Source organism: Antechinus flavipes, chromosome 6, assembly GCF_016432865.1.
Source record: "Antechinus flavipes isolate AdamAnt ecotype Samford, QLD, Australia chromosome 6, AdamAnt_v2, whole genome shotgun sequence".
Classification (NCBI taxonomy): Eukaryota; Metazoa; Chordata; class Mammalia; order Dasyuromorphia; family Dasyuridae; genus Antechinus; species Antechinus flavipes.
In genome coordinates this window covers 254944386-254968135 of record NC_067403.1, presented here as the reverse complement: position 1 = coordinate 254968135, position 23750 = coordinate 254944386, and the positions used below count along the sequence as shown (strand labels likewise).

The window sequence follows — 23750 nt, the reverse complement described above, 5'->3', positions numbered from 1 at the left end:
TCCATCTCAATTTTTCTTTTTTCTTTTTCTTTTGTTGTTCGTTTGTTTTAATAAGATGAGGCTAACTAGGAGAGGGAGAGCAAGTTATTAGGAAATGAATGAAATGTAGAAACAAAAGGTATCAATGAAAGTTTTGCCACCTGAGGGGTAGGCTTGGGTGATGGCTAAGGTCTCTCCTGGTTCAAGGACTTGATTCCAAGGATAAGGTCCATGAGCTGGGAGGCTCAGCCAAAAGTCCCCAAAGGCCACGACCTAGAATTCAAGAGAGCCAGGTGGGAAGACTAAGATCAGGAAACCAAAGGCCCAGGGAGGGCGAGGCTGACAGGGTTAGGAAATCCTTTGTGGCCCCAACCCTGACTGAAGGGAGTGGCCATGGAAATGGAAAGGGACAAACTAGTTGAGTCAGAGGCAACCACATGGAATTGCCCAACAGGGAGCTGGAGATGGAAGCTTGGAACCTGGGGAGAGGGCTATGGAGGACTCAGAGGAGTAAGGGGAGCCGGAGACAGAGAACCGCTGAGACAGGGGCAGAATGGGGGAAGAGGAGCCCTCCCTGGGAGGGAGATGTAAGAAGAGACGCAGATAACAAGCCCACGAGGGCCAAGGAAGGAAAGAGTTTCAAGATGGAGGGGTGATCAGTGGTGTCATATGCTGCAGCCGGGGCCAGGATGTCCGAGATAAGACAGGAAGGGGGAATGGGGGCATTTTCTTGACCTCCGTGCTTCCTCTGTGACCATCGCTTCCAGCTGCATCCCCTTCTTCCTTCACTTGTGACGCAGGACACTCTCCCAGTCCTCCTCGGGGCTCCTTCACCTCCCTCACTTCTCCCCAGAACCTTAAAGTTCATTCCCAGTTCTCTCTTGGACCTCCTCTCAGTGTCTCTGGCTCTTTTAATTATAATTTTATTTTGTTAAATATTTCTCAATAACATAAAACAATTTCACATTCACTTTTTAAAAGGTTGAGTTTCAATCTCTCTGCCTTTGTCTCATTCTCCCTCTCCTTTTCCTCTCTGTCTCTCTCTCTGTCTCTGTCACTCTGTCTCTGTCTCGATCTCTCTTCTCTTTCACATACACACACACACACACACACACACACACACACACACACCTCATATTTCTGTCTGTCTCTGTCTCTCTCTCTCTTCCTTCTCTTTCTCTCTCACAAACACACATCTGTCTATCTCTCTCTTTGTCTCTCTCTGTCTCTGTCTCTCTCTCTCTGTGTCTCTCTCTCTCTTTGTCTCTCTGTCTCTGTCTCTCTCCTCTTTCTCTCTCACACACATCTCTTTCTCTCTCTCTCTCTTTGTCTCTTTGTCTCTCTGTCTCTGTTTCTCTCCCTTTTCTTTCTCTCACACACACACACATCTCTCATCTCTCTCCATCCGCACGTGTGTGTGTGTGTGTGTGTGTGTGTGTGTGTGTGTGTGTAGTTTCACTCACTCCGATAGCTTAAGTAACCCCTGTCTGCAGAGACCGTTCCGAAGCTCCAGCCCTGACCTCTCTCGGAGCTCCAGACTAGCATACAAGGCTGGACTTCCCCTGGACATCCCACAAGCGTCTCAAACCCGAATTGTCCAAAATCAAGCTTTCTGTCTTCCCTGCTACGTCTGCTCTCCTTTTGCTCTCGTTCCGTCACCTCACACACGGTCCCTGTATCTCTCACCTCCCACATCTACTCCGCTGTCAGGGTCTGTGACTGCACGAGTCCCTCCTCTCTCTATTCCCACTGCCCACGCTCTGCCAGGAGCAGAAGGGGGATGAGATAGTGGAATCTGGGTGTTATAATGAGCTCCCTGGGGGGAGCAGGGGGTGGGAGGGGACATCTCCTGGGGGGAGGCAGCAGCCAGCTCCAGGCTACCGAAGGCTGCCAGGATGGGAGCGCAGGAAAGCGATTCAAGGGGATGGGTGCGGAGCAAGAGGGCGGCCACCCCTGCCCTGATCCCTCTAGCTTTCTCACGCCAGGACAAGGCGCAGAGTAGGTCATGCTGCTCCTTAACCCCATTGGTGGAGCTCTGTCTCTCACCAAATAAGCCTGGACTCAAGGCCCTCCACTACCAGCACTGCCCTACCCACCTTCCTGCCATACCAGCCACCCCTGCACACACCCCTCAGTGTCCCAACTTTCCCTTGGGCTCTTCTCTGTGGCCACAGTGACTCCCTGCCCGGCGAGCTAGCTGAAATTCTACCCATCCTTCAAGGCCCAGCTCCGGTGGCACCTCCTCCAGGAAGCTTTCCTTAATCTCTCTCCCCATCAACAGGGATTCTCCCAACACAGGCCAAGGGAAGAAAGTAGAAACAAGGAAATAACCTTTATAATGATCCACTTGGAAATGCACAGAACTATGGTTGCGGAACATGGCTGGCTCAGGCGAGGGGTGAGCATATCTTTTGATCCAGCAGTGTTTCTACTGAGCCTGTATCCCAAAGAGATCAGAAAAAAGGGGAAAGGCTCTCCATGTGCAAAAATGTTTGTAGCGGGACATTTTGGATGGCAAGGAACTGGGAACTGCGTGGATGTCCACCAGTCGAGGAATGGCTGGATAAGTTATGGTATATGAATATTACAGAATATCATTGTTTTATAAGAAATAATCAGCAGAGGATTTCAGAAAGGCCTGGAGAGACTTCCATGGACTGATGCTGAGGGAAGTGAGCAGGACCAGGAGAACACGGCAACAAGAAGATTATGTGATGATCAATTCTTATGGGTGTGGCTCTTTTCTACAGTGAAGTGTTTCAGTCAATTTTTAATGGCCTTGGGATGGCGAGAGCCATCTGCACCCAGAGAGAGGACAGTGGGAACTGACGTGATATTATCACCTTTTTTGTTTTCATTTGCTTGCATTTTGTTTTCTTTTTCATTTTTTTCCTTTTTGATGTAATTTTTCTTGTGCGGCATAATTGTGGAAATATGTATAGAAGAATTGCTTGTGTTTAACATATGTTCAATTATTACACACCTGCCAGACTGGCTAAAATGACAGGAAAAGGTAATGATGAATGTTGGCAGGGATGTGGGAAAACCGGGACACTGATACATTGTTGGTGGAACTGTGAATGGATCCACCCATTCTGAAGAGCAATTTGGAACTATGCTCAAAAAGTTACCAAACTGTGCATCCCCTTTGACCCAGCGGTGTTTCTATTGGGCCTAATCCCAAAGAGATCTTAAAGGAGGGAAAGGGACCATAAGTGCAAAAATGTTTGTGACAGCCCTTGTTGCAGTGGGAAGGAACTGGAAACTGAGCGGATACCAAGCAGTTGGGAATGGCTAAATAAATTGTGGTATATGAATGTTATGGAATATTATTGTTCTGTAGGAAATGACCAGCGGGATGATTTCAGAGAGGCCTGGACAGACTGAGAGGAACTGATGCTGAGAGAAGCGAGCAGGATCAGGAGATCATTATACATGAGAATAACAAAGATTATACAATGGTCACTTCTGATGGATGTGGCTCTCTTCAACGATGAGGTGATTGAGGCCAGTTCCAACGATCTTGTGATGAAGAGAGCCATCTGCTCCCAGAGAGAGGACTGAGGGATATGAGTGTGGATCACAACAGCATGTTCACTCTTTTTTGTTGTTGTTCACTTGCATTTTGTTTTCTTACTCATTTTCTTTCCTTTTCGATCTGATTTTTCTTGTACAGCAAGAGAATTGTATAAATATGTTTATACATTTTAAAAAAAACATATATTGGATGACTTGCTATGTAAGGGAGGGGATAGAGGGAAGAAAGGGAAAAAAATTGAAACCCAAGGTTTTGCAAAAGTAAATGTTAAAAATTATCTATGCATGTGTTTTGAAAATAAAAAGCTTTAATTTTAACAAAGCGGGGGAGAGATTATTGGTCATTCTGATGAGGGAACAGTTTCAGGTGAGTGATGAGTTGGAAGCCTCACTGCAGAGGGCTTACCAGAGCTAGGAGGATATCTGGAGGCAGTAAATGTAGATGGCTTTTTCAAGGAGTTTAACCACAAAATGGAAGAGATACATAGGATGGTATTTATCAAGGAAGTTTAGATCTATTCGGATTTTTTTTTTAATGTGGGAGAGACATGAAGGTGTTTGAAGGCAACAGAGAAGGTGCCAGTAGACAGGGAGTGATTACAGATTGAAAAAAATGGGTATGAAAGAGAGGGAAATCTGAGGAGAAAAATGAAATGGAATGGGATCCCTTGTGTGTGAAAAGGACTTGTCTTGGCCAGAAAAAAGACACTACCTCATGTGAAATGGGTGATGGAAGAAATAGTGGCAGAAGGCCTCTGGAAACTGTGAGTTGAGGAGGAAGAGGGAAGAGGAAGCTCTTGGTGCATGACCTCCATTTTTCAGTCAAGTAGAAGGCAAGATTTTCAGGTGAGCTGGTGGGCGTGAAAAGGGTAACATGGTGGAAGGGTTGAGGAGAGATAAAAAGATTTGGAAGGGCCCTGTGCTGAGTGGGAGAATGAGCCAGTTAGTGAGTTGCAAAAGGATTGCCTTGATGCGGTGAGAGCCCAGTCGAAATTATATATAAATTTGTGGATCCGGCCAACACCATTTCATGCTTTTCTCTAGCCCCACTCAGCAGAACAAGAATAGGAGTAAAGGAGGCAGAAGATCAGAGTAATTTAAGCTTGGAGTTCAGAAAGACATAATCTGTGATAGGATAAGGAGACATGGATTCAAGAACAGAAGAGTATGAAGTTAAACTGGTTCCAAGGAGTTGAGATAGAGAAGGGAGAAGAATGTAGCCAGGACAGGGGCGATGATGATCTAGGGAGGAATCTGAATGAAAGGTTTTGAATATTTGTGGAATAGAGAAGAATTAAGGAATTCTTTGGTCTAGTTCTGGCCATCACTTTCACTATATGACCCACGAGCCTACCACAATCCCCTAGAAGAAATCTCACAGCCTTTACCTGTAGATCCAAGGGGAGATTTCTCTTCCCACAACCAATGCGTATCCCAGTAAAATACAACAAGCATTCATTAAGCACCTCCTGTATGTAATATCCATATGAGATTAAGAAAAGACACAAAATGAAGATAAGGCATGGTTCTTGCCTATAATCAAGTAGGGGAACAATATACTAACACAAGATAACCTTAATATATAGTATTTAATGATAAGGACATCAGAGATGAAGATAGTGATAGGTAAAACTCAAGGTAGAAGGACCTTACAGACCAAAAAAATCAGGGAGGGCTTGCTGAAGGAGGAGAGATTCGAGCCAGCTTTTATAGGAAGGAACAGAAGCCCCATCAGTCTTAAGGATCTCCTCTTTGCCAACTCCAGTGCGCTCTTCCGAGTTCACCAGCACCTTTTCCTCTTAGATATACTTTCCTCCCTAGGTTTTGGTGCCCCTGCTCTCTCCTGGTTCTCTTCCTGGCTGACTCCCTTTCTTCTTGGCTGATCTGTCGCATGAGTCCGCTCACCATCCCTGTGACTTTCCAGGACGAAGCTGCCCTCCTAGGCCATCACTGCCCACGTGTGCAGTGTTTCCCTTACCAGCACACAAGCTCCACTATTCCTTTCTATTTTTATCACCAGCACCCATCACCAAGCCTGGCCCAGGCTAAGTACTTAATAAATGCATTTTCATTCAGGAGGTTGGAAACCTGTATGAGCTCTTAGGGTGAGGAGGGAGAAGTGGGCTTAAATTACTCTTTTAGGAGCCTACAAGTCATTTCAGTTTTCTCTTATAATTTCTGTGGGACAAATGCAGGCAGCCTTATACCTAACATGTACCATTCCCTTGGGCACAAATACAGAATCTAGGAGCCTTTTTTTACACATATCTGTCAAGAGATCGATGATCTGACATTTCCCAAAGAAAACTTTGGGTTGAAGCAAAATAAGCCAAACTGATATGATGGTGATGGGGTACAGGGGTTACTCTCCCCATACAAGGCCACCAAATAATGGGGTACAGGGGTACAGAATGCTAAACCACAAATAATAAATTGGGGTTTTAGGACTCTCTCATAGGGTCCACCAAATGTTGGGGAGATGGGATTTGGACCCTCAAAATAAATTGAGGTCTCAGGCTGGTATCCTGAGGTATCTCAGAATTTGTATGCTTAGATCATCTCCAAATCAAGAGGCAAAGATTTTATTTACTTGCTATTATATAATAGAGGGTTTAGTTTCTAAATAGGATTTTTAGACAAGAAAGGAGAAAGACACAAGCTAAATTCTCTGACAGAACTCACAAGTGAGCGGGGGGAATACACCATTAAGGGGGAAAACGCCATAAAGGTAAGGCAAGTTCATAAAGAACTTGCTGCCATAAGGTGGGCTAAATTCCTTAAAAAAAAAAAAAAAAAAGGTTAACGAGGGGTTATGTCAGTCGGGCTAAGGAGTTAGCCATTGGGATCACGCCATTGCTGAGCTAATCCTAAAAAGAGTTAGGGTCCTAACAGGTGTGAGCTACAGGGAGGCTCTTTTACTGGAGAGAAAAACCCTCAGTGGTTGATATCATAACTTGATCTTCTGATTAGAAACATAGAATTCATCAATGCAAGAAATTGAACAAAGAATTCAACCAGGCCGAACCGAAATAAAGGCCTAATTAAGATCCTATCAGTGTGAGTCCAGTTCCAGTGATTTTGGGATGATCTACACCCAGGAAGAAGACAGCGGGAACTAAGTGTGGACGGCAACTTTGTTTGTTTGCATTTTGTTTTCTTAGTCATTTTCTTTCCTTTTTGATCTGATTTTTCTTGTGCGACAAGATAATTGCACATATATGTTTATATATGTTGGATTTAACATATATTGTAACACATCTAACATATATGGGATTGCTTGCCATTTAGGGGAGGGAGTGAGGGGAAGGAGGGGAAATCTGAAACACAAGGCTATGCAAGGGTCGGTGTTGAAAAATTGTCCGTGCATATGTTTTGAAAATAAAAAGCTTTAACAGAAACAAGTGTCAATATAAAGTAATTATTAAATAAAAATTAAAAAAAAAAGAAAAGAAAATAAACAGCTTAAAAAAAAAAAAGAAAAGAAAAAGAAAAGAAAAGGAGACAAGTGGCCCAACAAAGGAGTTTGCATTTGATACTGTGGCAATACCAATCAAACCTAGCGATATTTTGTGGAAGATAAAGACTATGTGTCTTTTCATCCTCAGCATATAATACAATGCCAGGCACACAGAGGTACTTAATAAATGCTTGCCGATTAAGAAAAAAAAAAAAAAAGATCCTATCAGTGCTCCTCCCCGCTGGCTTCTGGGAGTAACTTGGCCAGTAATCCAGGCTTTCTCCTGTCAGTGGCCGCTTAGCTGCCAAGGCCCATCAGTGAGAAGGTGAGGGTGACTCAGCTGGAATCCACAATCCACCTGCACCCAGAGCTCAGGATGTTTGGTCCTGGGTCGTATTCTGGGGCAGGTCCGGGCTTGTCGGATTTTTAAAAAAGCAAATCCCCATCACAGAGAGCCTAACCCACAGCACAGGCCACGGGGCCTCATGAAAAATGAGGTTCAGGGTGGTTGGGATTGCATTGAACCAAAGGCCTCTGACCTCAGCTCTCTGCTTCCTTACTTTGTGGTCAGTCTTTCTGACCATCTGACCTTCCAACAGGCCCAGAGATAATTCAGACCAGAAAGACGGGAAATGGAGGGAGGGAGAGTGGAAGGGCAGGGAGGAGAGAGCAGACCCAAGAGGATGTCTGATAAAGGCAAAGGCAGGCTCGCCTAGCAACACTTAAGTTCACTGAGAAGCAGAGCCAGGGATCAGAGCGGACCTAGCCTGGCTCGGCAGCAATCCTAACTGGGGCCCTTCTGCCGACAAAGGTGAGGCTCATGGAGGCTCGTGGAACACCTAGTCCAGAGTTCTTGGTGCCCAATGGCAAGGAAGAGTCAAGACAGCCGGTGATGGCCCCTGAAAGGCACCGTGCTCCCACCCAGGATGACCTTCAACTCACAAAGTCATGGGAGGGAAGAACAATCACCTAAATAACTGATATAATTCTCAACCTTAATAGTATCATATTATCATGGACAAAACTTGTGGTTTCAGCAGCATACAGACTCCAAAATAAATCCACCCCCAGGCACGCTGCTTCTCAATCCACCACCTCCCAATTAAAAGTGTTCTGTTGCTGGTTGTTCAGTGGCGGGATCCTGTCTGACTCCTCTTAACCACAGCACACTAAGTCCTCCATTGTCTCCCGGTTTACGTTTGTTGTTTCCATGACTCCGTCTCTCCCTCTCATCCTCTGCCGCCCCCTTCTCCTTTGGCCTTCAATCTTTCCCAAGGATATTAAAAGAATAATCTCAGGTACTTATATAGAGATTTAAGGTTTGCAAAGTGCTTTACAGATTGACAAAAATGACCAAAGAATAAGGAAAGTGACTATTGGTGGAGAGGCTGTGGGGAATCGGGCACATTGAGGCCCTGTGGGTGCAGCCATGAATTGGCTCAACCATTCTGGAGAATAACTTGGGACTGTCCTAAGGGCTATAAACTTGGGAGCCAGCAAGAGCGCGACCAGGTCTGTATCCCAAAGAGTGAAAGGAAAAGGACCTAAACGTACAAAAATCTTTCTAGCAATTCTTTTCGTGGCGGCAGAGGCCTGGAAATTGAGGGGACGTCCATCCATCGGGGAACGGCGAACAGGTTGATGGAATATCAGACGTGAGGAGGGAGATGTTCAGAAAAACCTGGGAGACGTGTGTGTACCGACATAAAGTGAGGCGAGCGGAACCAGAACGGCACAGAAACAGCAATGGGGCACTGTGACCAATCGCGAATGACGGAGCCATCGTGATTAACGCGATGATCCAAGCCCATTCTGAAGGATCTGTGGTGAAAAATGGCCTCCACCTCCAGAGAGAGAACCGAGGGAGGCCGAGTCCAGACTCAAGCAATGGCGGAGGATGGATGGCCATGGGAGGAAGCTCGCCCCCACCGCAGGCGCTCTGGTGACGCCAGATCCACCTGAGACTGGTCTCCCCAGAGCCCACCCTGGTCGCCCACGCCAAGAGGAGACTTGTCCCCTTGGGCCTGCGCCATCCCTTGTGCTGTCTATGACCTATGGACGTGTCCGCGTAGGAGACTGGCTGGCCATTGTCTCCTGCAGAGTGTAACCCCCCCAGAGGGCAGGCCCTGAGATGGCCCCCAGCAGAAAGGAGACCGAGAGTCAGCGAACAGACATGTTTTATTGCGAGCCTCAAGAGGGGCCCCCAGAGGCGGGGGCTCGGACGCCAGCTGGCGCTGTCTCCCTGGGCTCAGGCTTCAGAGCTGCGACAGGAGGTTGGGGGCGAGGCTGCAGGTGAGACCTGTGCCGTCTGGCTCCACGTTCAGGGCTTTCACAACGCCATCCTGCACCACCATGGAGAACCTGCAGATGGTCACAGGGGTCAGGGGACGCCTAGGGGCACATGGGGGGAGGGGAAGGGGGACTGCCCATAGAGGGCTCCGGAGCGCTCACCTCTTCAGACGATGGTTCCCAAACAGGGGCACGAGGGAGTCATCCAGGAGCAGCTCTGCCGCCTAGGACAGGGAGCGGGGAGAGAGGTCAAGGTCACCAAGGAAGGTCACCGCTCGGACCCCACCCCAAGCACTTGGCGGCTTTGGGGAGCTTTAGTGCAGCCCTGTCATTTCACAGGCCCCAGGAGGAAAAGGAATCGGAGCTAGGAAGTGACCCAACTGGGATGGCCCCCCCTCCGTCTGACTCCCTCCTGCCTCTCCCCGCCCCGAGCCAGGCCTCAGGGACCCCCAGCTGTGGTGGCTGCCCCCCTTTCCCAAGTTGGTCCCCAAAAGTGACAGCAAAGACTCACCTTCCCAAAGGCCCCCGTGGGGTCAGCCAGAAGCCGAACCTGGAGATAGAAGCACAAGTGGGGGGGGGGGTCAGCCTCCTCCGCCGACCCTCCTCTCAATGAGTCCTCCCCAGCCCGCGTCCCCTCCCCCAGGGCCTCACCTTCCCTGCAGCCTTTTGTGACAGGCCCCACTCACTGACCACAAAGACATCGTTGACAGTGAGACAGGCCACCACCTCGGCCCCCTTGGCCTTCAGGGCTTCAGCCTGCTCCACAAATCCAGGCAGGTGGGTCTGGGAACCAGAGCACAGGGGTTAGCAGCCTTTCTGACCTTGCCTTCTCCCCCTCCCCCAGGCTCCCCAAGTCCTCCTTCATTTCCCCTTGGAGCTTCCAAGGACCCCAAAATGCTGTCACTCTTCACTCAAGAGAGTGGGAAAGGGCTGCTTCTCTAACCCGTACTTCCCCAGTGCCCAAAATAAGGGATGATAAGGGCCCCCAAAGAGAGCTCATTTCACCCTAACACAGCGAGGTCCTGTTAAGCATCATTTCTTTACCTTGGAACAGCCTGGCGTGAAAGCTCCAGGAACCCCAAAGAGCACCCCCTTCTTGCCTTTGAACAGCTCTGCCAAGTTCACTTTCTTGCCTGGATCTCCCTCAAATACCTCCACGGATGGAAGGGCATCACCCACCTGGGGGAAGAGAAGGCTCAGGGCCCGGGAAGCCAGGAGTGGACCCACAGCCTTCGTGCCTGGGACAGCGAAGGGAAATTCCCCAGGAAAGTTTCCTGCTCCCTTCTCTGTCCCGGGGCCAGCTGGATCACCCCACGGCCATCCCCACCCCAGCGGGATCTCAATTTCCCGGAAGTTATGGTCCCTCCCTTGGGCATCAAAAGGACGGTTGGTAACCTGGGAGTTTTTTTCTGTGGCCAAGCCAGGGTTGCATAATCCAGATTAATAGCTTGTGTGGAGCAAGAGCAAAGCCTGCCTTCTGGGAAAGGAGTGGGATGGGGAAGGGATGAGAGGGGAGGGGAGGGGAGGGGCAGGAAGACCTGGAGTAGGGAAAGGAGAGGGCAAAGTCTGGTCAGAGGCTGGGATTTGCCTGGTGGAGTCCCCTTTAGGAGACTGTGGTTTGGAAGAAGACACAGAGACCAAAATATCTGGCTTCAGGAAGAAGGGGAGGGGAAATGGCTCCAACATGAGACTGTCTCCAACACACAGTCTAAAGCATTCTGTCTGTCTCTCTCATTGGGCTCTCTCTGGCTCTCATTTCTGTCTCTCTGTCTCTCTCTTCCTCTGTCTCTCATTTCTACCTGTTTGTCTGTTTCTCTGTCTTCTTTGTGTCTCTCAGTCTCTCTCTTCCTCTCTGTTTCTGTCTTGTCTTTCTCCTCTCTGTCTCTCTTTTTCTTTATCTGTCTTGTCTTGCCTCTCTCTAATTTTTCTCTATCTCTGTCTCTCTCCTCTGTGTCTCATTTCTTTCTCTGTTTTTGTTTTTCTGTTTTCTCTATGTTTCTCAGTCTCTCTCTTCCTCTCTGTCTCTGTCGTGTCTCTCCTCTTATTTATGTCTGTCTTTTTCTCTTTATCTCTCCATCTCTGTCTCCTCTCTATCTCTAATTTTTCTCTGTCTCTCTCCTCTGTCTCTCATTTCTCTCTCTGTCTCTTTCTCTTTGTCTCTCCTCTATCTGTGTCTCTCATTGCTGTTTCTCTCTCATTTATCTGTTTCTTTCTGTCTCCTGCCTCTCATTTCTGTCTCTCATTTCTGTCTTTCATTTCTCTCTCTCTGTCACACACACACACACACACACTCACACTCAAACAGATCTCAGCCTCAGGGGCGGGAGGAGGGACAGGCCAGGCAGCAGAAAATTTGGTCCAGAGGCACAGACTTGGGGAAGGAAAGTGTTCCCTCTCTGAGTAGCTGAGGGGCTGTGGGTATTACACTGGGGCATCAATCCCTCAGGGAGATGTCGGTTGATCTGGGGACCCTCGGGGAGGCTCAGGCCACTCCTTATGGAAGATGCCCAAGGATCTTGGGATGACAGGGGATGAGGGGGCAGCTGTCAGTCTAACTGAGGAGCCAATCCAGGAAAAAGTACTCCTTCCTGGGAGGCTCGGCTCATTAAGCAAAGCTTTGCCTTCGGAAGACCTGTGTTAAAGCCCACCCTCCTTAGTCCCCCGCCCAGGCACATCACTGCCCTATACCTCAGTTTCCCCATCTGTAAAGGAGCAGACAGAAAGCTGCTCCGGCCAAGGGTCAGGCCAAAGGGAGCAAGCCCTGCCCTCAGGGAGCGCACGAGCCTGTGACCCTCCGGAACCACTGCAGAGGGCGGATGCCCAGTTGGGAGCAATGTCTCTATTCATCATTGGTTTATAAATGGGAGGAGAGTCGGGCCAGAGAGGGACCCTCCCAATATGGTCGGCCCACAAGGAGGAGGGGGGTCCACAAAGGGCTGAGGGAGGAGGCTGGGCAGGGAGGTCAGGGTATGAAGAGATTTATCCCTGGGTGATGGGGAGATTCGTTCAATAGGGGGCAGGGGGTGTCAACTGTTACAGACTCCATCTATTAGTCTATAAAATAGGTCAGTCTACATGGAGAGTCTGGGTTACTGGAGGGGAATAGATGGGGAGGGCTCCGACAGTAGACGAGTCACTGGGTGTCAGTCCACGAGGTGGGTCCCTGACAGGGGGGACGATGGGGAAGGTCAGAATGCATGGGGGGGAGGGTCGGTCCCGGGGGAGGGGAAGGGAGGAGGCGGCCAAGGTCAAAGGCAAGATCTGGCCACGGCTCACCTTGATCGGGGCCATGGCTGCAGGTGCGCTGCGCAGGGTCCGAACCGACGCGCCAGAGAAGCTCTGGGCTGCTGTGGCAGCTCCCGACGCCCCTTTAAGCGCCGGCCCCGCGCGGCGCCCGAGGGCGAGCAGCCCGGCCAGCCCCATCCCCGCCCGGATCCGCGTATGGCCCGCCCCCGGCTGAAGCCACGCCCCTGCAGGGGTTTTCATTGCGCTAGGGGGCGGGGCCTAGCGACTGCCAGCCACTCAGCTCCCGTCATGAAGGGGGAGCGGTGGGGCGGGCATGTCCGCGGGGCAACCAGTAAATTTGCACGCAGCCGGCGGCGGGGGCGAAGCGCCGAAGGGGGCGGGGCTGAACCCTGCGGGGCTTGTCGGTCATTGGCCTGGCCGCCTTCTGTCTCCCGGGATTGCCCCAGCGGCAGAGTGTCGCAGCGATTTAGCTTGTGATTGACAGGTGGCGTGGGAGGAGGGAGTGCCGGGCCGAGCCCGGGAGTGCGGCTTAAGAACGTAGTCTGAGCCCTCGGCTGCCAGGGCACACTTGGCGCAGCCGCTCCTCCCGCCCGGACTGGCGAGGGCGCCCTCCTCCGCCCGTATTCCTTGATGCAGGGCTCCTTGTCTCGTCCCCTCCCGTTCCGGCAAGCCTTCCTTGCTCCCTGCCCCTCTCCTGCAGAGCTTCGTCCCCTTGTCAATCTCCCGTCTCTACGCGCTGTCCCCCTCCCGACCAACGCGGCCGGGGCTTCTCCAGCCTTAAAGAGGCCCTCGCTGACCTTCCATCCGCGCCCACGGCAGCCCCATCTCTCCTTACGTTGAGAGGCTCACAAGCTGTCTATGTTTGGTGCCTCCACTTTCCGGTCCACTGAAATTGCCGGCGGCTGGGCCCACCTGCCCCAGTCCGCCAAACTGGTGTTCCTGCATTCAGGTCTGAAGATGGCACACGCACCGCACATGCACACAGTCTCTTAATAAACTCCAATGGTTTCCTGTGATTTCCAGGAGCAAATACAAACTCCTCTACTTGGTGTCCAAAAACCTTCAGGCCCTAGACCCGCCTCCCTTGCCAGTCCCCAGGCAATCCCGTCCATCACTTCTTTGGGCAGGCCACTCCCCCGTAGCTTTGAGCAAAATACGACGTGCCGAGCCCCCCAAGTCGCCCCTGCCCTCGCAGAAAGAAGCCCAGCGTCTGATGGGCGGACAGCGAACAAAAGATGCACAGGGTTGTAAGGGCGGCAGATACTGAAAAAAATTCCCTGATTCGGCAGAAGGGGAGGGAGGGTCTTCCTCAAGACTAGTGATGGATGAGAAAGGGAAGAGGGGCAGGTTTTGAAAACCAAACAGGTTCCGATCTGCTCCTGGAGACAAGAGCCCCCGGTCAGACCTGGCCTTTAAGGAATCACTTTGGTGGCCGAATTCAGTCGTGTTACCATTTGGGCAAAGAGATTGGGGTGGTGGGCCATTTTCTTCTCCGTTCATTTTACAGATGAGGAAACCGAGGCAGACAGGGTGAAGGGACTTGGCCAAGTTACCAAACTATTAGAGTCGGAGTCTGCTTTAGAACTTCTAGACTGCGCCACCTAGCGGCCCTTTTAATAATGGCACCTTCCTCTGCAAGGATGCTACAGCCTAAGCGCTAGCTCTTATTATTATCCCATTTGGTCCTCACAACATTTCTGAGAGCCAGGAGCCACTTTCATCCCGATTTTAAAGATGAGGAAACTGAGGCTGGGAAAGGCTGAGTAATCGGCTGAAAAGGTTTATAGAAACTGTCAGAGAGGATTCGAACTCAAGACATTTTCCTGTTCGGTTCTCCCGCACACTCGCCACTCCGCCATCTAGAGGCAAATGCGTGTGCCCGATGTGCTTGCGCAGAAATGTACCTGCAGGATCACCGACGCAGTGCAAGGTATGAGAACGCATGCGCACATTGGCCCTACCACGCGCTTGGTACCGCCCTTTTGCAGCATCAGGAAGCTTAGCCCCCGGCTCCCGCGCGGATGCAGCTGCGCATGCGCATCTGGTTTTAACTGTGTTATTTACATCTAGAGGGAGGAAAACGAGAAGTTTCCGGAACTAAAAGCGGCAGCTCCCGCAACATCCTGTTTGAGGAGGAGGGTGCCCCGCCTCTTACGGAAGTGGATGGTGGATTGGGAGAGGGAGAAAAGGTTCTCTAGTGGCAGAGGGGCGCTAACTGGAAGAAGGAAGTGGCGTACGGAAGGTGCCGGCCCGATTCCGGTTCCGGTTCCGGTGCGGTTGCGCGCGCAGGCGGGGATGAAGCTGCTGACCCACAACTTGCTGAGCTCCCACGTGCGTGGGGTGGGGCCCCGGGGCTTCCCACTGCGCATCCAGGTACTCCAGGCGGAGTGGGACGGGGGGAAGGGGCCGTGCCCGGCCGGCGGCCCACGTGACAATCCCTGCGTGTCCCCCTTCCCTAGGCCACCGAGGTTCGCGTGAGCCCCGTGGACTTCAACCCGGACTTCGTAACGCGCATGATCCCCAAGATGGAGTGGACAGCGCTGGTGGAAGCGGCCGAGAGCGTGAGCGCCCACGCACGCCCCCTCCCCCCGCATCTCCCACTCCCACCCCAGGACCTCTGCCCTCCGTAAAGCGGGGTTTCAGGCCGCCCCGATTCCCCACGTGGTTGCGAAGCTCACGCGAAAAGCCCTTGAATGAAGCGTCTTCGTCACAAGCACTTATTGGGGGGATACCTTTGGGGAGCTCCATGGGCACAACGCCGCATTCGGTGTCGGGGGGTCTTGGGTTCGAGTTCTGCTGACCTCCCCCCCAGACCCCTTAAGTGCTGCGCGGGGAGGAAGCCGCGAGCTGAATAGAACGGGGGGCCCCTCCGCAGAGACGGAGGATGTGTCATGCTGGAGCCCCGCACGGGGCCTGGCAAATTGTAGGCGCCTAGTAAAAGAGCGCCCGGATCTCCATTCTCCTGGAGCCACTAAAGGGGGAGGCGGAGAAGCTACGCGTTGGGGGGGCCCGGGGGCGGGGCGGCGCCCAGCTAGCTGCCTCGGTTGCCTCCTGCAGCTGGGCCACCTGTCGGAGCTGCCCCGGGAGCTGGCCGAGGGCTACGAGAAGGACGAAGAGTTCCTGCGGAAGGTCCACCACGTCCTGCTGGAGGTGAGGCCTCCTCCCAGGTCTGGGGGGCGGGGGGCGGGGGGCAGCTCGGTCCGGTCCCTGCTCATCTCCCTCTCTGCTGATCTGCGCAGGTGGAGGTAGTGGAAGGCACTCTGCAGTGTCCGGAGTCCGGCCGCCTGTTCCCCATCAGCCGAGGGATCCCCAACATGCTGCTGAGTGACGAAGAGGCTGCGTCCTAGGCCGCAGCCGCCCTCCCTCCCCTTGTCCTTTGGATCCCAGACCACACAGAGCCTGGGGGATGGGATGATTGCTGTTATATTTTTTTTTCCTCATTAAAGGTTCAAAACTGAACACATGGTTTTTCTTTGCAGCAAATATACATTAAAATAGAGTCTCTGTACAGCTCTGTTCCCCCACTCAATGGCCCCTGCTCCTCCCTCAGTCCAAACCCTAAAAATAAATATAGTGTTATTGCTATGCAGGGGATAGAGTAGATGCTGTGGCCCCCCTCCCCTCCCCGGGGTCTGGGATCATCCCTGGGCCCCAGCTCCAGGGCGGGGTGGGGAGGGGGAAGAGGAGCCAGCTCTGATTTATTGCTTTAAAGGGGGAAAAGGATTGGAGTTTGGGGGCAGTAATAATGCCCAGTATAAATGGCAAGGAGGGAAGGGTTTCAGGGGTCCTTGCTCTCCAGCCCCCGGCTCTGTTAGAGGGGGGAGCCAGGCCCCTGGGGATGGGCCAAGCAGCAGCAAAAAGCACTAACCAAAGGGGAAGCTGGGGCCCCTCAACCCTTCCCTCCCTGAGATCTCTTAACCCTTCCCCAGCAGCCCCCCTTTATGGCTTCCACAAGGCCCCCCCAACCCTGGGGGTAGATTATGGCTTGCAAGGGGCAGTGCTTCCCCCTAGCGGTTGGAGCTGCACTGCCTAGCCTCGATCCTCTAGGTGCCTATGGAACGGAGCAGGGTGGGCATGGGCCTGGTTCCCATGGGCTGTTGGCATTGCCCTGGCACTGCCAGCAGGCTGTGGGCACTGCCCATGCCCTCCCCTGGGCTTCTTCTGGGGCTCAACCCCCTCCCTCCCCCCCAGCCGGTCCTGCCAGCACCCCCCCACACGCATGTCCACAAGAGCCCTCCCCCATCAGTCCATCATGGCCTCCAGCATCTCCAGGAAAAGCTTGTGCATGGGGACCTTCCCCTCCAGCTTCACCCCATAGAAATGGGCCAAGACTTTGCCCGCCGTCTGGCGCAGGAGGGGGAGGGTGAGCAGCAGCCGCCCGGCCCGGCGCCGCTCAGCGCCCCCGCCGGCCCGCCCGGCTTCGTACTCCAGCAGGGCTTCGTGCAAGGCTTCCCGGAGCTGCTCCACGGCCTCGGCGTCCTCGATGTGCACCGAGTCTGCGGAGGGAAGGGCCTGGCTCAGGGTCACGGAGCCCACCCGGCAGCACCCCTGCTCGTCTGGGGGGAGCCAACCTGGGACTGGCCCGGGGCTCAGGGAGGGACTCTCAGCCGCCAGATCAGGGCCGGCCAAGGGGACGCTTCTGGTCCTCCCAGCTCGGACCTCGGCACGCGAGCCAAGCAGGAGAAAGCAGTGGGGGGTGCTCCCGGCCCCTCCCGTGGGGGAGCCCCGGCCTGCTCGCCTCCGGGGCCCAGTGAGGACCATGGGAGACCTCGGCCGCTCGCCCCCCGCCATCCCCACCCCCACACATGTCTCACCCGAGTTGGCCAGGGCCAAGGCCTTGAGCAGCACGTATTCCTCCCGTTCCAGCCGAAGGGCCTGGAGCCGCCGAACCAGCTGCAGGAGCGCAGCCCCCAGCTCCCCCAGCCCTGCCGCCCGGGCCCCCTCCTCATCCAGGACCAGGTCCTCGGCAAAAGCCAGCTCGTCCCGGAGGGGCAGCGAGCGTTGGGCCACTCCCAACACCAGCACCTCCATCCACACGCTCTGCAGCACTGACATCTGGTCCGACAGGGACAAGGCGGAGAAGCCTGCAGCCGGGCGAGGAGAGAGTCAGGAGACCGCGGGCCCCGGGGGCCCACGGGGGGTCCAGGGAAGGCTGGGGGGGAGGCCCCTCACCTGGGATGCTCTTGGCCCAGCTGATGGTGACCACAATCTCTCGGTCAAAAAGGTCACACAGTGTGGCTACAGCTGGCAGGTGTCCGTCAGGGCCCGCAGGGTCAGGCATGGCGTACAGTTTCTCCGGCTCCGCAACCAGCAGGTGCGACACCAGGGCGTTGACAGGGGCTGCGGAGACAGAGCTGTCAGGGAGCCGAGCCCTCCGCGCTGGCACCACAGGCAGGGAGCCGAGCCCTCCGCGCTGGCACCACAGGCAGGGAGCCGAGCCCTCCGCGCTGGCACCAGAGGGAGGGAGCCGAGCCCTCCGCGCTGGCACCAGGCTCGCCTCCCCATCCTGGGGCAAGTAGCTCCTCACCTGTCTTTCGAGTCCCCCCTGCAGGTGCCAGAGGAGCAGAGGGGAAGGGTCCCGGAAAGGGCAGGGGCTCCACCTCTGGCCGCCGCTTGTACTTCTGCCGTCCTCCCCGGACCCGGTCCAGACGGACCCCTGCATGAGAGAGGCGAGGCGGAGGGCGTTCAGCACGAGTCGGCCTCCTCCCAGAGGCCCGCGGGGTCCCCCCCCTCACTCACCCTCCTTGAGCATGCCCACCCGCAGGCACTTGGTGAAGCGGCAGGCTTGGCAGGCCTTCCGCCGCCGCTTGGTGATCTCACACTCATTGGACGCCGGGCAGCTGTACTCGATGCTCCCTGACAGAACAAGAGATGGGGTCCAGACGAGGCAAGAACCCCCCACGAGCCCAGCTTCCCCAGGGCTCGGAGCCCCTCAGAGGGAGGGAGAGCCACCGTTAGATGACAGGAGTCCAAAGGACCCGAGTTCCAGTTCTGCTGGACTTTCAGGAGCCGTAGGACCTCAGGCCTGCTTCCTGAGCCTAGGACCCTTCCGGGTTCCCATCCCTCCCAGCAGGGGCTCTCCAGAAGCTTCATCTGTGGGTGACCCATTTTGTCAGAGAATGATATAATTAGAACCAGGACTGTCAGATGTCAAGAAAGCGAGGTCCCGAAGGTCAAGGCCAAGGTCACAGTGAGTAGCAGGGCAGGGACTTTTGCACCCCGACTCCCCCCCCACCCCCCGCCACAGGAAGCCAGGTGGGGGAGGCCGGTCCGGGCTCACCTTGGATGGTCCGCTTGAAGAAGGCCTTGCACGCCTCGCAGGAGGCCACGCCGTAGTGGTAGCCAGAAGCCACGTCCCCGCACACCAGGCAGAGGCGCTTGGGCAGCGAGCTCAGCACCAGCTTGCCCCCACTGCCCCCGCCACCCCGCTCGCCCAGCCCTGTGCTCTCCCCTTCCTCATCCTCCTCCCGGCCCGGGGGGAGCCGGCGCCGAGCCGGGGCAGGGCCAGGAGGCCGGGCGGGTGGGGGCTCGGGCTCAGCCTCCGAGGAGCCCCGGGGACTGTCTGGGCTGGCAGGCTCTGCCTTGATATAGAGCGGTTCCGTGCCCCGATCGCGGCCAGACATGGTGCTGCCAATCACCTGGCGAGAAAGGAAGAAGGCAGAAGTGAATAAGGGTCCTGGGAGGTGGCCCAGGGATGAGAAAGGGGAGGGGGCCTTCATGGGGACGGGCGGGCGGCCCAGGCCCCGGGGGCCACAGAAAGAGCAGCTCCCTGAGCTGGAAGGACGCTGGGGAAGCGCAAGAGTTACAAAGGTAAATAAGAGCTTCCTCCAAACCCTTGGCTTTTCAGCTGGGCAGGTCTCTTCCCTCCGGCCCAGGGTTCAAGCCTCTGGGATGTCCCAGGGAGGCAAACGGCTCCAGGAGGAGGCCGGGAGGCATCCATGCTGGTTGCCCAACAGCTGGGCAAGGAGCCAGCACCTGGAGAGGGGGGGAGGGAGGGAGGGAGCAGAGTCCAGAAGAATTTTATTCCCAGAAAGAGAGGGGAAACAGGCTAGGGGGAGGGGGCAGCAAGGGAAAAGTCTCAAGAAACTCACTAACTGCCCCCTCCCCCGCCTGAGCCCCCCAAAATAAGGAAGGGGCACCATGGCCCCCAACATGAGTCATACTCAGCACCAGGTTAAACTTATAAGCCAGCGACCTTCAGCACCCTACGGGCTTCCCCGGCCTAGACAGTCACCCCCAGCCCCGGTGTCCGAGGGTCCTCCCTGGATGTGGCCCACACCTGGCCTCCTGCAACACGGCCTTCACTTCCTCCATCGGGTGGGGGGGGGCCTGCTCCCCGCCCCCACCCAGGGGGCATGAACTTCCCTCCCTTTTCCCAAGGGCCTGCGCACTCACCTGCCCGCCCGCTCACCTGGCGTGTGCGCCGGCGGGGGGAGAGGGAGGGCAATGAGGGGGGAGGGGCGGGGCCTCGCTCTAGCTCCTATAACACCCCCACCCCTCCCCGCCCCGGCCACCTCCCGGCAGCTGGGGGGGGATGGGCCACAAACTTGAGGCGCCCCCCCTCCGCCGGCCAGCCGTGACCCCTGACCCAGAAAACCCGCACCGCCCCGGGGAGAGGAGCCCCCGCCCACGCGGCCCCGCGGCCCCCACGTGTCTCCCGGGGCGGCGCGGCCTCGGCCCCGGAGCCCAGCGACGGCGGGACCCTGGGCGACAGCACATGGCCGCAGTCCCGAAGCCCGGCCCTGCCCGCCCGGCCCGGCTCCGGACCTGGGGCTCCGCAGCAGCAGCGGCGGCGGCGGCGGCGGCAGCAGCAGCAGCAACAGCAGCGGCGGCGGTGGCGGCGGCAACAGCAGCAGCGATCGGCCCGGCATGGGGGCCCCGCGGCGCCGGGGCTGCGCGGTGCTGGACGGAAGCCGCCCGGCCCGGGCCCCGCCTCCTCCACCGCCGCCTCCGCCGCGTCCCGGCCCAGCCCGGCCCGGCCCGTAGCTCACTCGGCGCCGCCGGCGGCTTGTAGGACACAAAAGGACATCGCGGCCGCTTCCTACTCGGCTTCCTCCAGCTGACAGCGGGGGCGGGGCTATCCCGGCGCGTATGCAAAGCAGGGGGCGGGGCGGGGCCAGCCCGGCGCGTATGCAAAGCAGAACTCGCAGCACGAGGTGGGGAGCCGAGGGGGCGGGGTTTCTGCCAAGCGGAGCTGGGCAGGGCCGAGGGAGGGAAGGGGCGGAGCGACCCCGAAGCGTATGCAAAAGAACCCAGGAGGCGGAACCTAGAGGCACCCGGGCAAAGCCCCGGGGCGGACATGGTAGCGTCTTCCTGGAAATGTTACGGGAGTGGGCGCGCGCTCGCCGGACCGGCAGAAACCCCTTCGCCCCCTACCATCATCAAGCCACGCGTAGCTGAGATGAAACCTGAGATAATTAAGTCTAAGACTTGGGAGCCACATTAAATAGGAGGGATCAAGGGGTGGAGCCTTGGCATGATGTCATTTGGGCGGATCCAAAGAAGCGCGAGAGCGGGCGGCTGCACTGCCTCCCGCGTATGCGAATAAGACTGCGGACGAGCCTCTTGGGGGCGGGACCGGAGCCTTATATGGCACGAAGGCGGGCAAAGGCGAAAGTCACTCAAGGTCGCAGGGCTGCGTACCGAAGGGGGCGGAGCCCGCAGGAGGGCGCACAGGCGCCCAAGGTCACTGCGGTGACCGTTGAAGGTCGCGGGGCGGGGCTAGTTATCACGTGGCACCGCGGCCGACCACCCCCACCCCCGCTTTTCCGTACCCGCACGCGTCCCACGCAGGCGCAGACACCCAGGCGGGCAGAGCAGAGGGCGGAGCGCCTTTATTTATCGGGGAGGGCGGAGTCCTGCGGGGCGGGGCCAGCGCCCGGCGGGGCGGGGTTCCCGGGGAGGGGGTGGGAGGAACACCAGGTGCTCAGGTGAGTTGGCGATACTTCTGGTTCCTGCGCAACTTCTCCACGTGCCGCTGCAGCTGCTGGGTCAGCTTGTGGTCCTTCCCGATCCCCTTGCGGTAACCTGGGAGGAGATCAGAAGGTGGGATTTAGGCGCGTAGGTGGGCACCTGCCCGGCCGCCGCCCGCCCCCCAACGTCTTTTTTGCCCAGGTAGCCAGTCATCTGAACCTCAGTGTCCCCAAAGCGGTCTAAGAAGCTATCCGGATCCGGAGGCAAGGAACTCTCGGTCCTTCACCGGGGAAATAATAATTATCCTTACCCTCACGGCGTCTCGAAGATGTATGATGGACTTTGGAGAGAGACAAGGCCCCCCAATAGGTGATCTTCCCGCCCTCCCCGAGCCCCACTTCCAGAGACCTCCCTCCCTGCTTAGTGAGTCATGGGCCTGATCTCGAAGTAGAGGTATCCCCCGGGGCGCTCACTTTTGAGGCTCTTGGTAAGGATTTGCAGCGCCTCATCCTCCATGAGGTGAGCCAGAGGCAGAGGCACCTGGGGATGGGAAAAAGAAGCGGCTGCTAGGACGCCGGGTAGGGAGAAACTTCCCAGAAGCCCGCCCGAGAGTTGACTCGCCGACCAGCCCCGCTCCCCGAGTCCCGGCCCTCCCGCCCCGCCTCCCCCTCTCGCAGCCCGCACGCACTCGGTTCTGCAGCTCTGCCCAGTAGGCGCGGTGCATAGTATCGCGCGACTCCAACAAATTCTGGAATTGCAAGTCTGGGAAGAGAGGAGGGTTATTAGGGTCGTCACTTGGAGCCTTTCTGAGTCACTGAAGGGCCGGGGATGGCCACTGAGGGCATCACGTTTCCTCCTAGCGTGTCGGCTCTTCCCCTCCAAGGACTTGGGAAGTGCGCTGAAGGGGAGGGGCCCCTCCCCTAGATCCCAGCGCGCCCTCCGGCGTCTCCCGCCTGCGGCCCCGCAGAAGCGCTCAGCCAGGGCGCATCCCCCGCCCCCAGCCCCGACTGACCTCTCTTACTTTCTTCGTCTCCGATGTTCTGAGAGGTCGAGGCTGAGGGCTGCTCGTGGGGGGCGAGCCCCTCGAGCGAGCCACTGGACGGCCCGGGGGCAAACTGTAACGGGCCCTCGTCTCTGATGGCGTTTGGCTCCCCCCAGTTATGGGGTGCAACCCTGCTGGAGCCGGAGTCTACGCTGCTGTCGCGTTCCCTACTCGACTTGCTTATACGCTGGACTAACGAGAATCTATGCTTCCGCGGTTTCTTTTGGGAATCGAGGCTTTCCTCCAACGTGGAATCTTCGGACTCCTGCCCAGGGAAGGAGAAAGGGAGGCCCGAGGCTAGGGAGGGGAACGAGCCGAAGCCCCCAGCCCCAGCTTCGGTCCGGGGAGGGCATCCCATCCCCCCCCTTCTAAAGGGTCCTGATTATATTCAGCCTTCTTCCCAGGTGAGGTGGCCCCTGGGCAATGAAGAGAGCCGGAAAGGAGAGGGCACAGGGCTTGGTTTGGAGATGGCTGAGGCTGAGGCCGCAGCAGTGGGGATGGGCGCGGGCTGGGGGATGGGAGACTGAGGATTAGGGTCCGGGGCGCTCCTGGCAGCCTGTGGTCCCAAACGAGGCCTTACTTCGGTCGAGTTCTGGAAAGAGCCTTCCGGGGCTTCGATCGTCCGAACAAAGGTTTGCTGCTGTGATCCGGCTTTCACCACGGGCGAGCCGTCTTCTTCCTCCATCCTCTTGCCCCAACGACCAGAGCCCGTTATACAACTGAGCTCTGAAGGTCGTGCTCTCGGGAAGTGGGGGGTGGGGGGTAGGGGGGACGGAGACGTTGGGATTAAGTCACGAGTTGGGAATTCGGACCCTACCACTTAAAGGACCCTCCTTCCCTTCGCCCAAGCCGGAGATCCAAAGGCTCCCGGGATCCCAAACTCCAGGACCAGCACCCCGAGACTCCGCCCAGTCCATCCCTCCCACGGTTGTTTTTGGGGGTTGTGGGCAAAGATGCCGGAGGAGCTTGCCGTTGTCTTCTGCTCATTTTACGAGTTTACAATACACACAGCCAGCGAGCGCCCGAGGCTTGATTTGAACTCAGGAAGCGGTCTTCCCGATCCGAGCTCGGTGCTCCTACCGCTGCACCATCATACAGATGACAAAACCGGGGGGGAGGGAGAGGAACACCACTATCCTAAACACTCACTCGCTCCAGTGACTACTGCCCGAGCTCACCTAGCTCAAGGAAGGAGAAACCTGATTCCACATCCACTGCATGGTCCGGCCGCCCCGCGAGCCCGCGGCTCCCCTGACCCCCTCAGGGACCCATCCAAGCCCCTAGGCA

The 23750-nt window shown here is 56.1% G+C and overlaps 5 protein-coding genes across 7 annotated transcripts in view; 1 reads left to right on the top strand and 4 right to left on the bottom strand.

Moving 5' to 3' along the window:
* The window catches only part of CCDC88B (coiled-coil domain containing 88B), a 45518-nt gene extending 36512 nt beyond the window's left edge, over window positions 1-9006 (bottom strand). The window contains exons 1-2 of the mRNA XM_051966919.1: window positions 8903-9006; window positions 1666-1739 (exon numbers count right to left, since the gene is read on the bottom strand). Coding sequence (XP_051822879.1) covers window positions 1666-1739; window positions 8903-9006 — 178 coding nt within the window. The remainder of the gene's footprint in view (window positions 1-1665; window positions 1740-8902) is intronic.
* A 127-nt stretch (window positions 9007-9133) lies between these two features.
* PRDX5 (peroxiredoxin 5) lies at window positions 9134-12703 on the bottom strand. Its single transcript, XM_051966021.1, has 6 exons — window positions 12539-12703; window positions 10307-10441; window positions 9914-10045; window positions 9774-9812; window positions 9425-9486; window positions 9134-9334 (listed from the first exon to the last, which is right to left on the bottom strand). Exons 1-6 carry the CDS (start codon window positions 12683-12685, stop codon window positions 9229-9231), a joined length of 621 nt encoding a protein of 206 aa, XP_051821981.1. The 5' UTR covers window positions 12686-12703; the 3' UTR covers window positions 9134-9228.
* Window positions 12704-14637: 1934 nt separating this feature from the next.
* On the top strand, window positions 14638-15967 carry TRMT112 (tRNA methyltransferase activator subunit 11-2). Its single transcript, XM_051966024.1, has 4 exons — window positions 14638-14881; window positions 14968-15069; window positions 15566-15658; window positions 15748-15967. Exons 1-4 carry the CDS (start codon window positions 14672-14674, stop codon window positions 15853-15855), a joined length of 513 nt encoding a protein of 170 aa, XP_051821984.1. The 5' UTR covers window positions 14638-14671; the 3' UTR covers window positions 15856-15967.
* ESRRA (estrogen related receptor alpha) lies at window positions 15916-20601 on the bottom strand. 2 transcript variants are annotated; one of them, XM_051966016.1, is made up of 7 exons: window positions 20500-20601; window positions 18789-19146; window positions 18248-18364; window positions 18036-18164; window positions 17681-17848; window positions 17323-17592; window positions 15916-17004 (listed from the first exon to the last, which is right to left on the bottom strand). In XM_051966016.1, exons 2-7 carry the CDS (start codon window positions 19129-19131, stop codon window positions 16751-16753), a joined length of 1281 nt encoding a protein of 426 aa, XP_051821976.1. In that variant the 5' UTR covers window positions 19132-19146; window positions 20500-20601; the 3' UTR covers window positions 15916-16750. The 2 variants fall into 2 exon arrangements, with proteins under 2 accessions (XP_051821976.1, XP_051821975.1); XM_051966015.1 differs by lacking the exon at window positions 20500-20601 and adding an exon at window positions 20276-20442.
* Window positions 20602-21318: 717 nt separating this feature from the next.
* CATSPERZ (catsper channel auxiliary subunit zeta) lies at window positions 21319-23716 on the bottom strand. Of its 2 annotated transcripts, none has more exons than XM_051966022.1 (5): window positions 23044-23716; window positions 22434-22728; window positions 22110-22183; window positions 21895-21961; window positions 21319-21535 (listed from the first exon to the last, which is right to left on the bottom strand). In XM_051966022.1, the coding sequence occupies exons 1-5, from the start codon at window positions 23146-23148 to the stop codon at window positions 21435-21437; spliced, it is 642 nt and encodes a 213-aa protein (XP_051821982.1). In that variant the 5' UTR covers window positions 23149-23716; the 3' UTR covers window positions 21319-21434. The 2 variants fall into 2 exon arrangements, with proteins under 2 accessions (XP_051821982.1, XP_051821983.1); XM_051966023.1 differs by having other exon boundaries at window positions 22443-22728.
* Window positions 23717-23750: the final 34 nt, after the last annotated feature.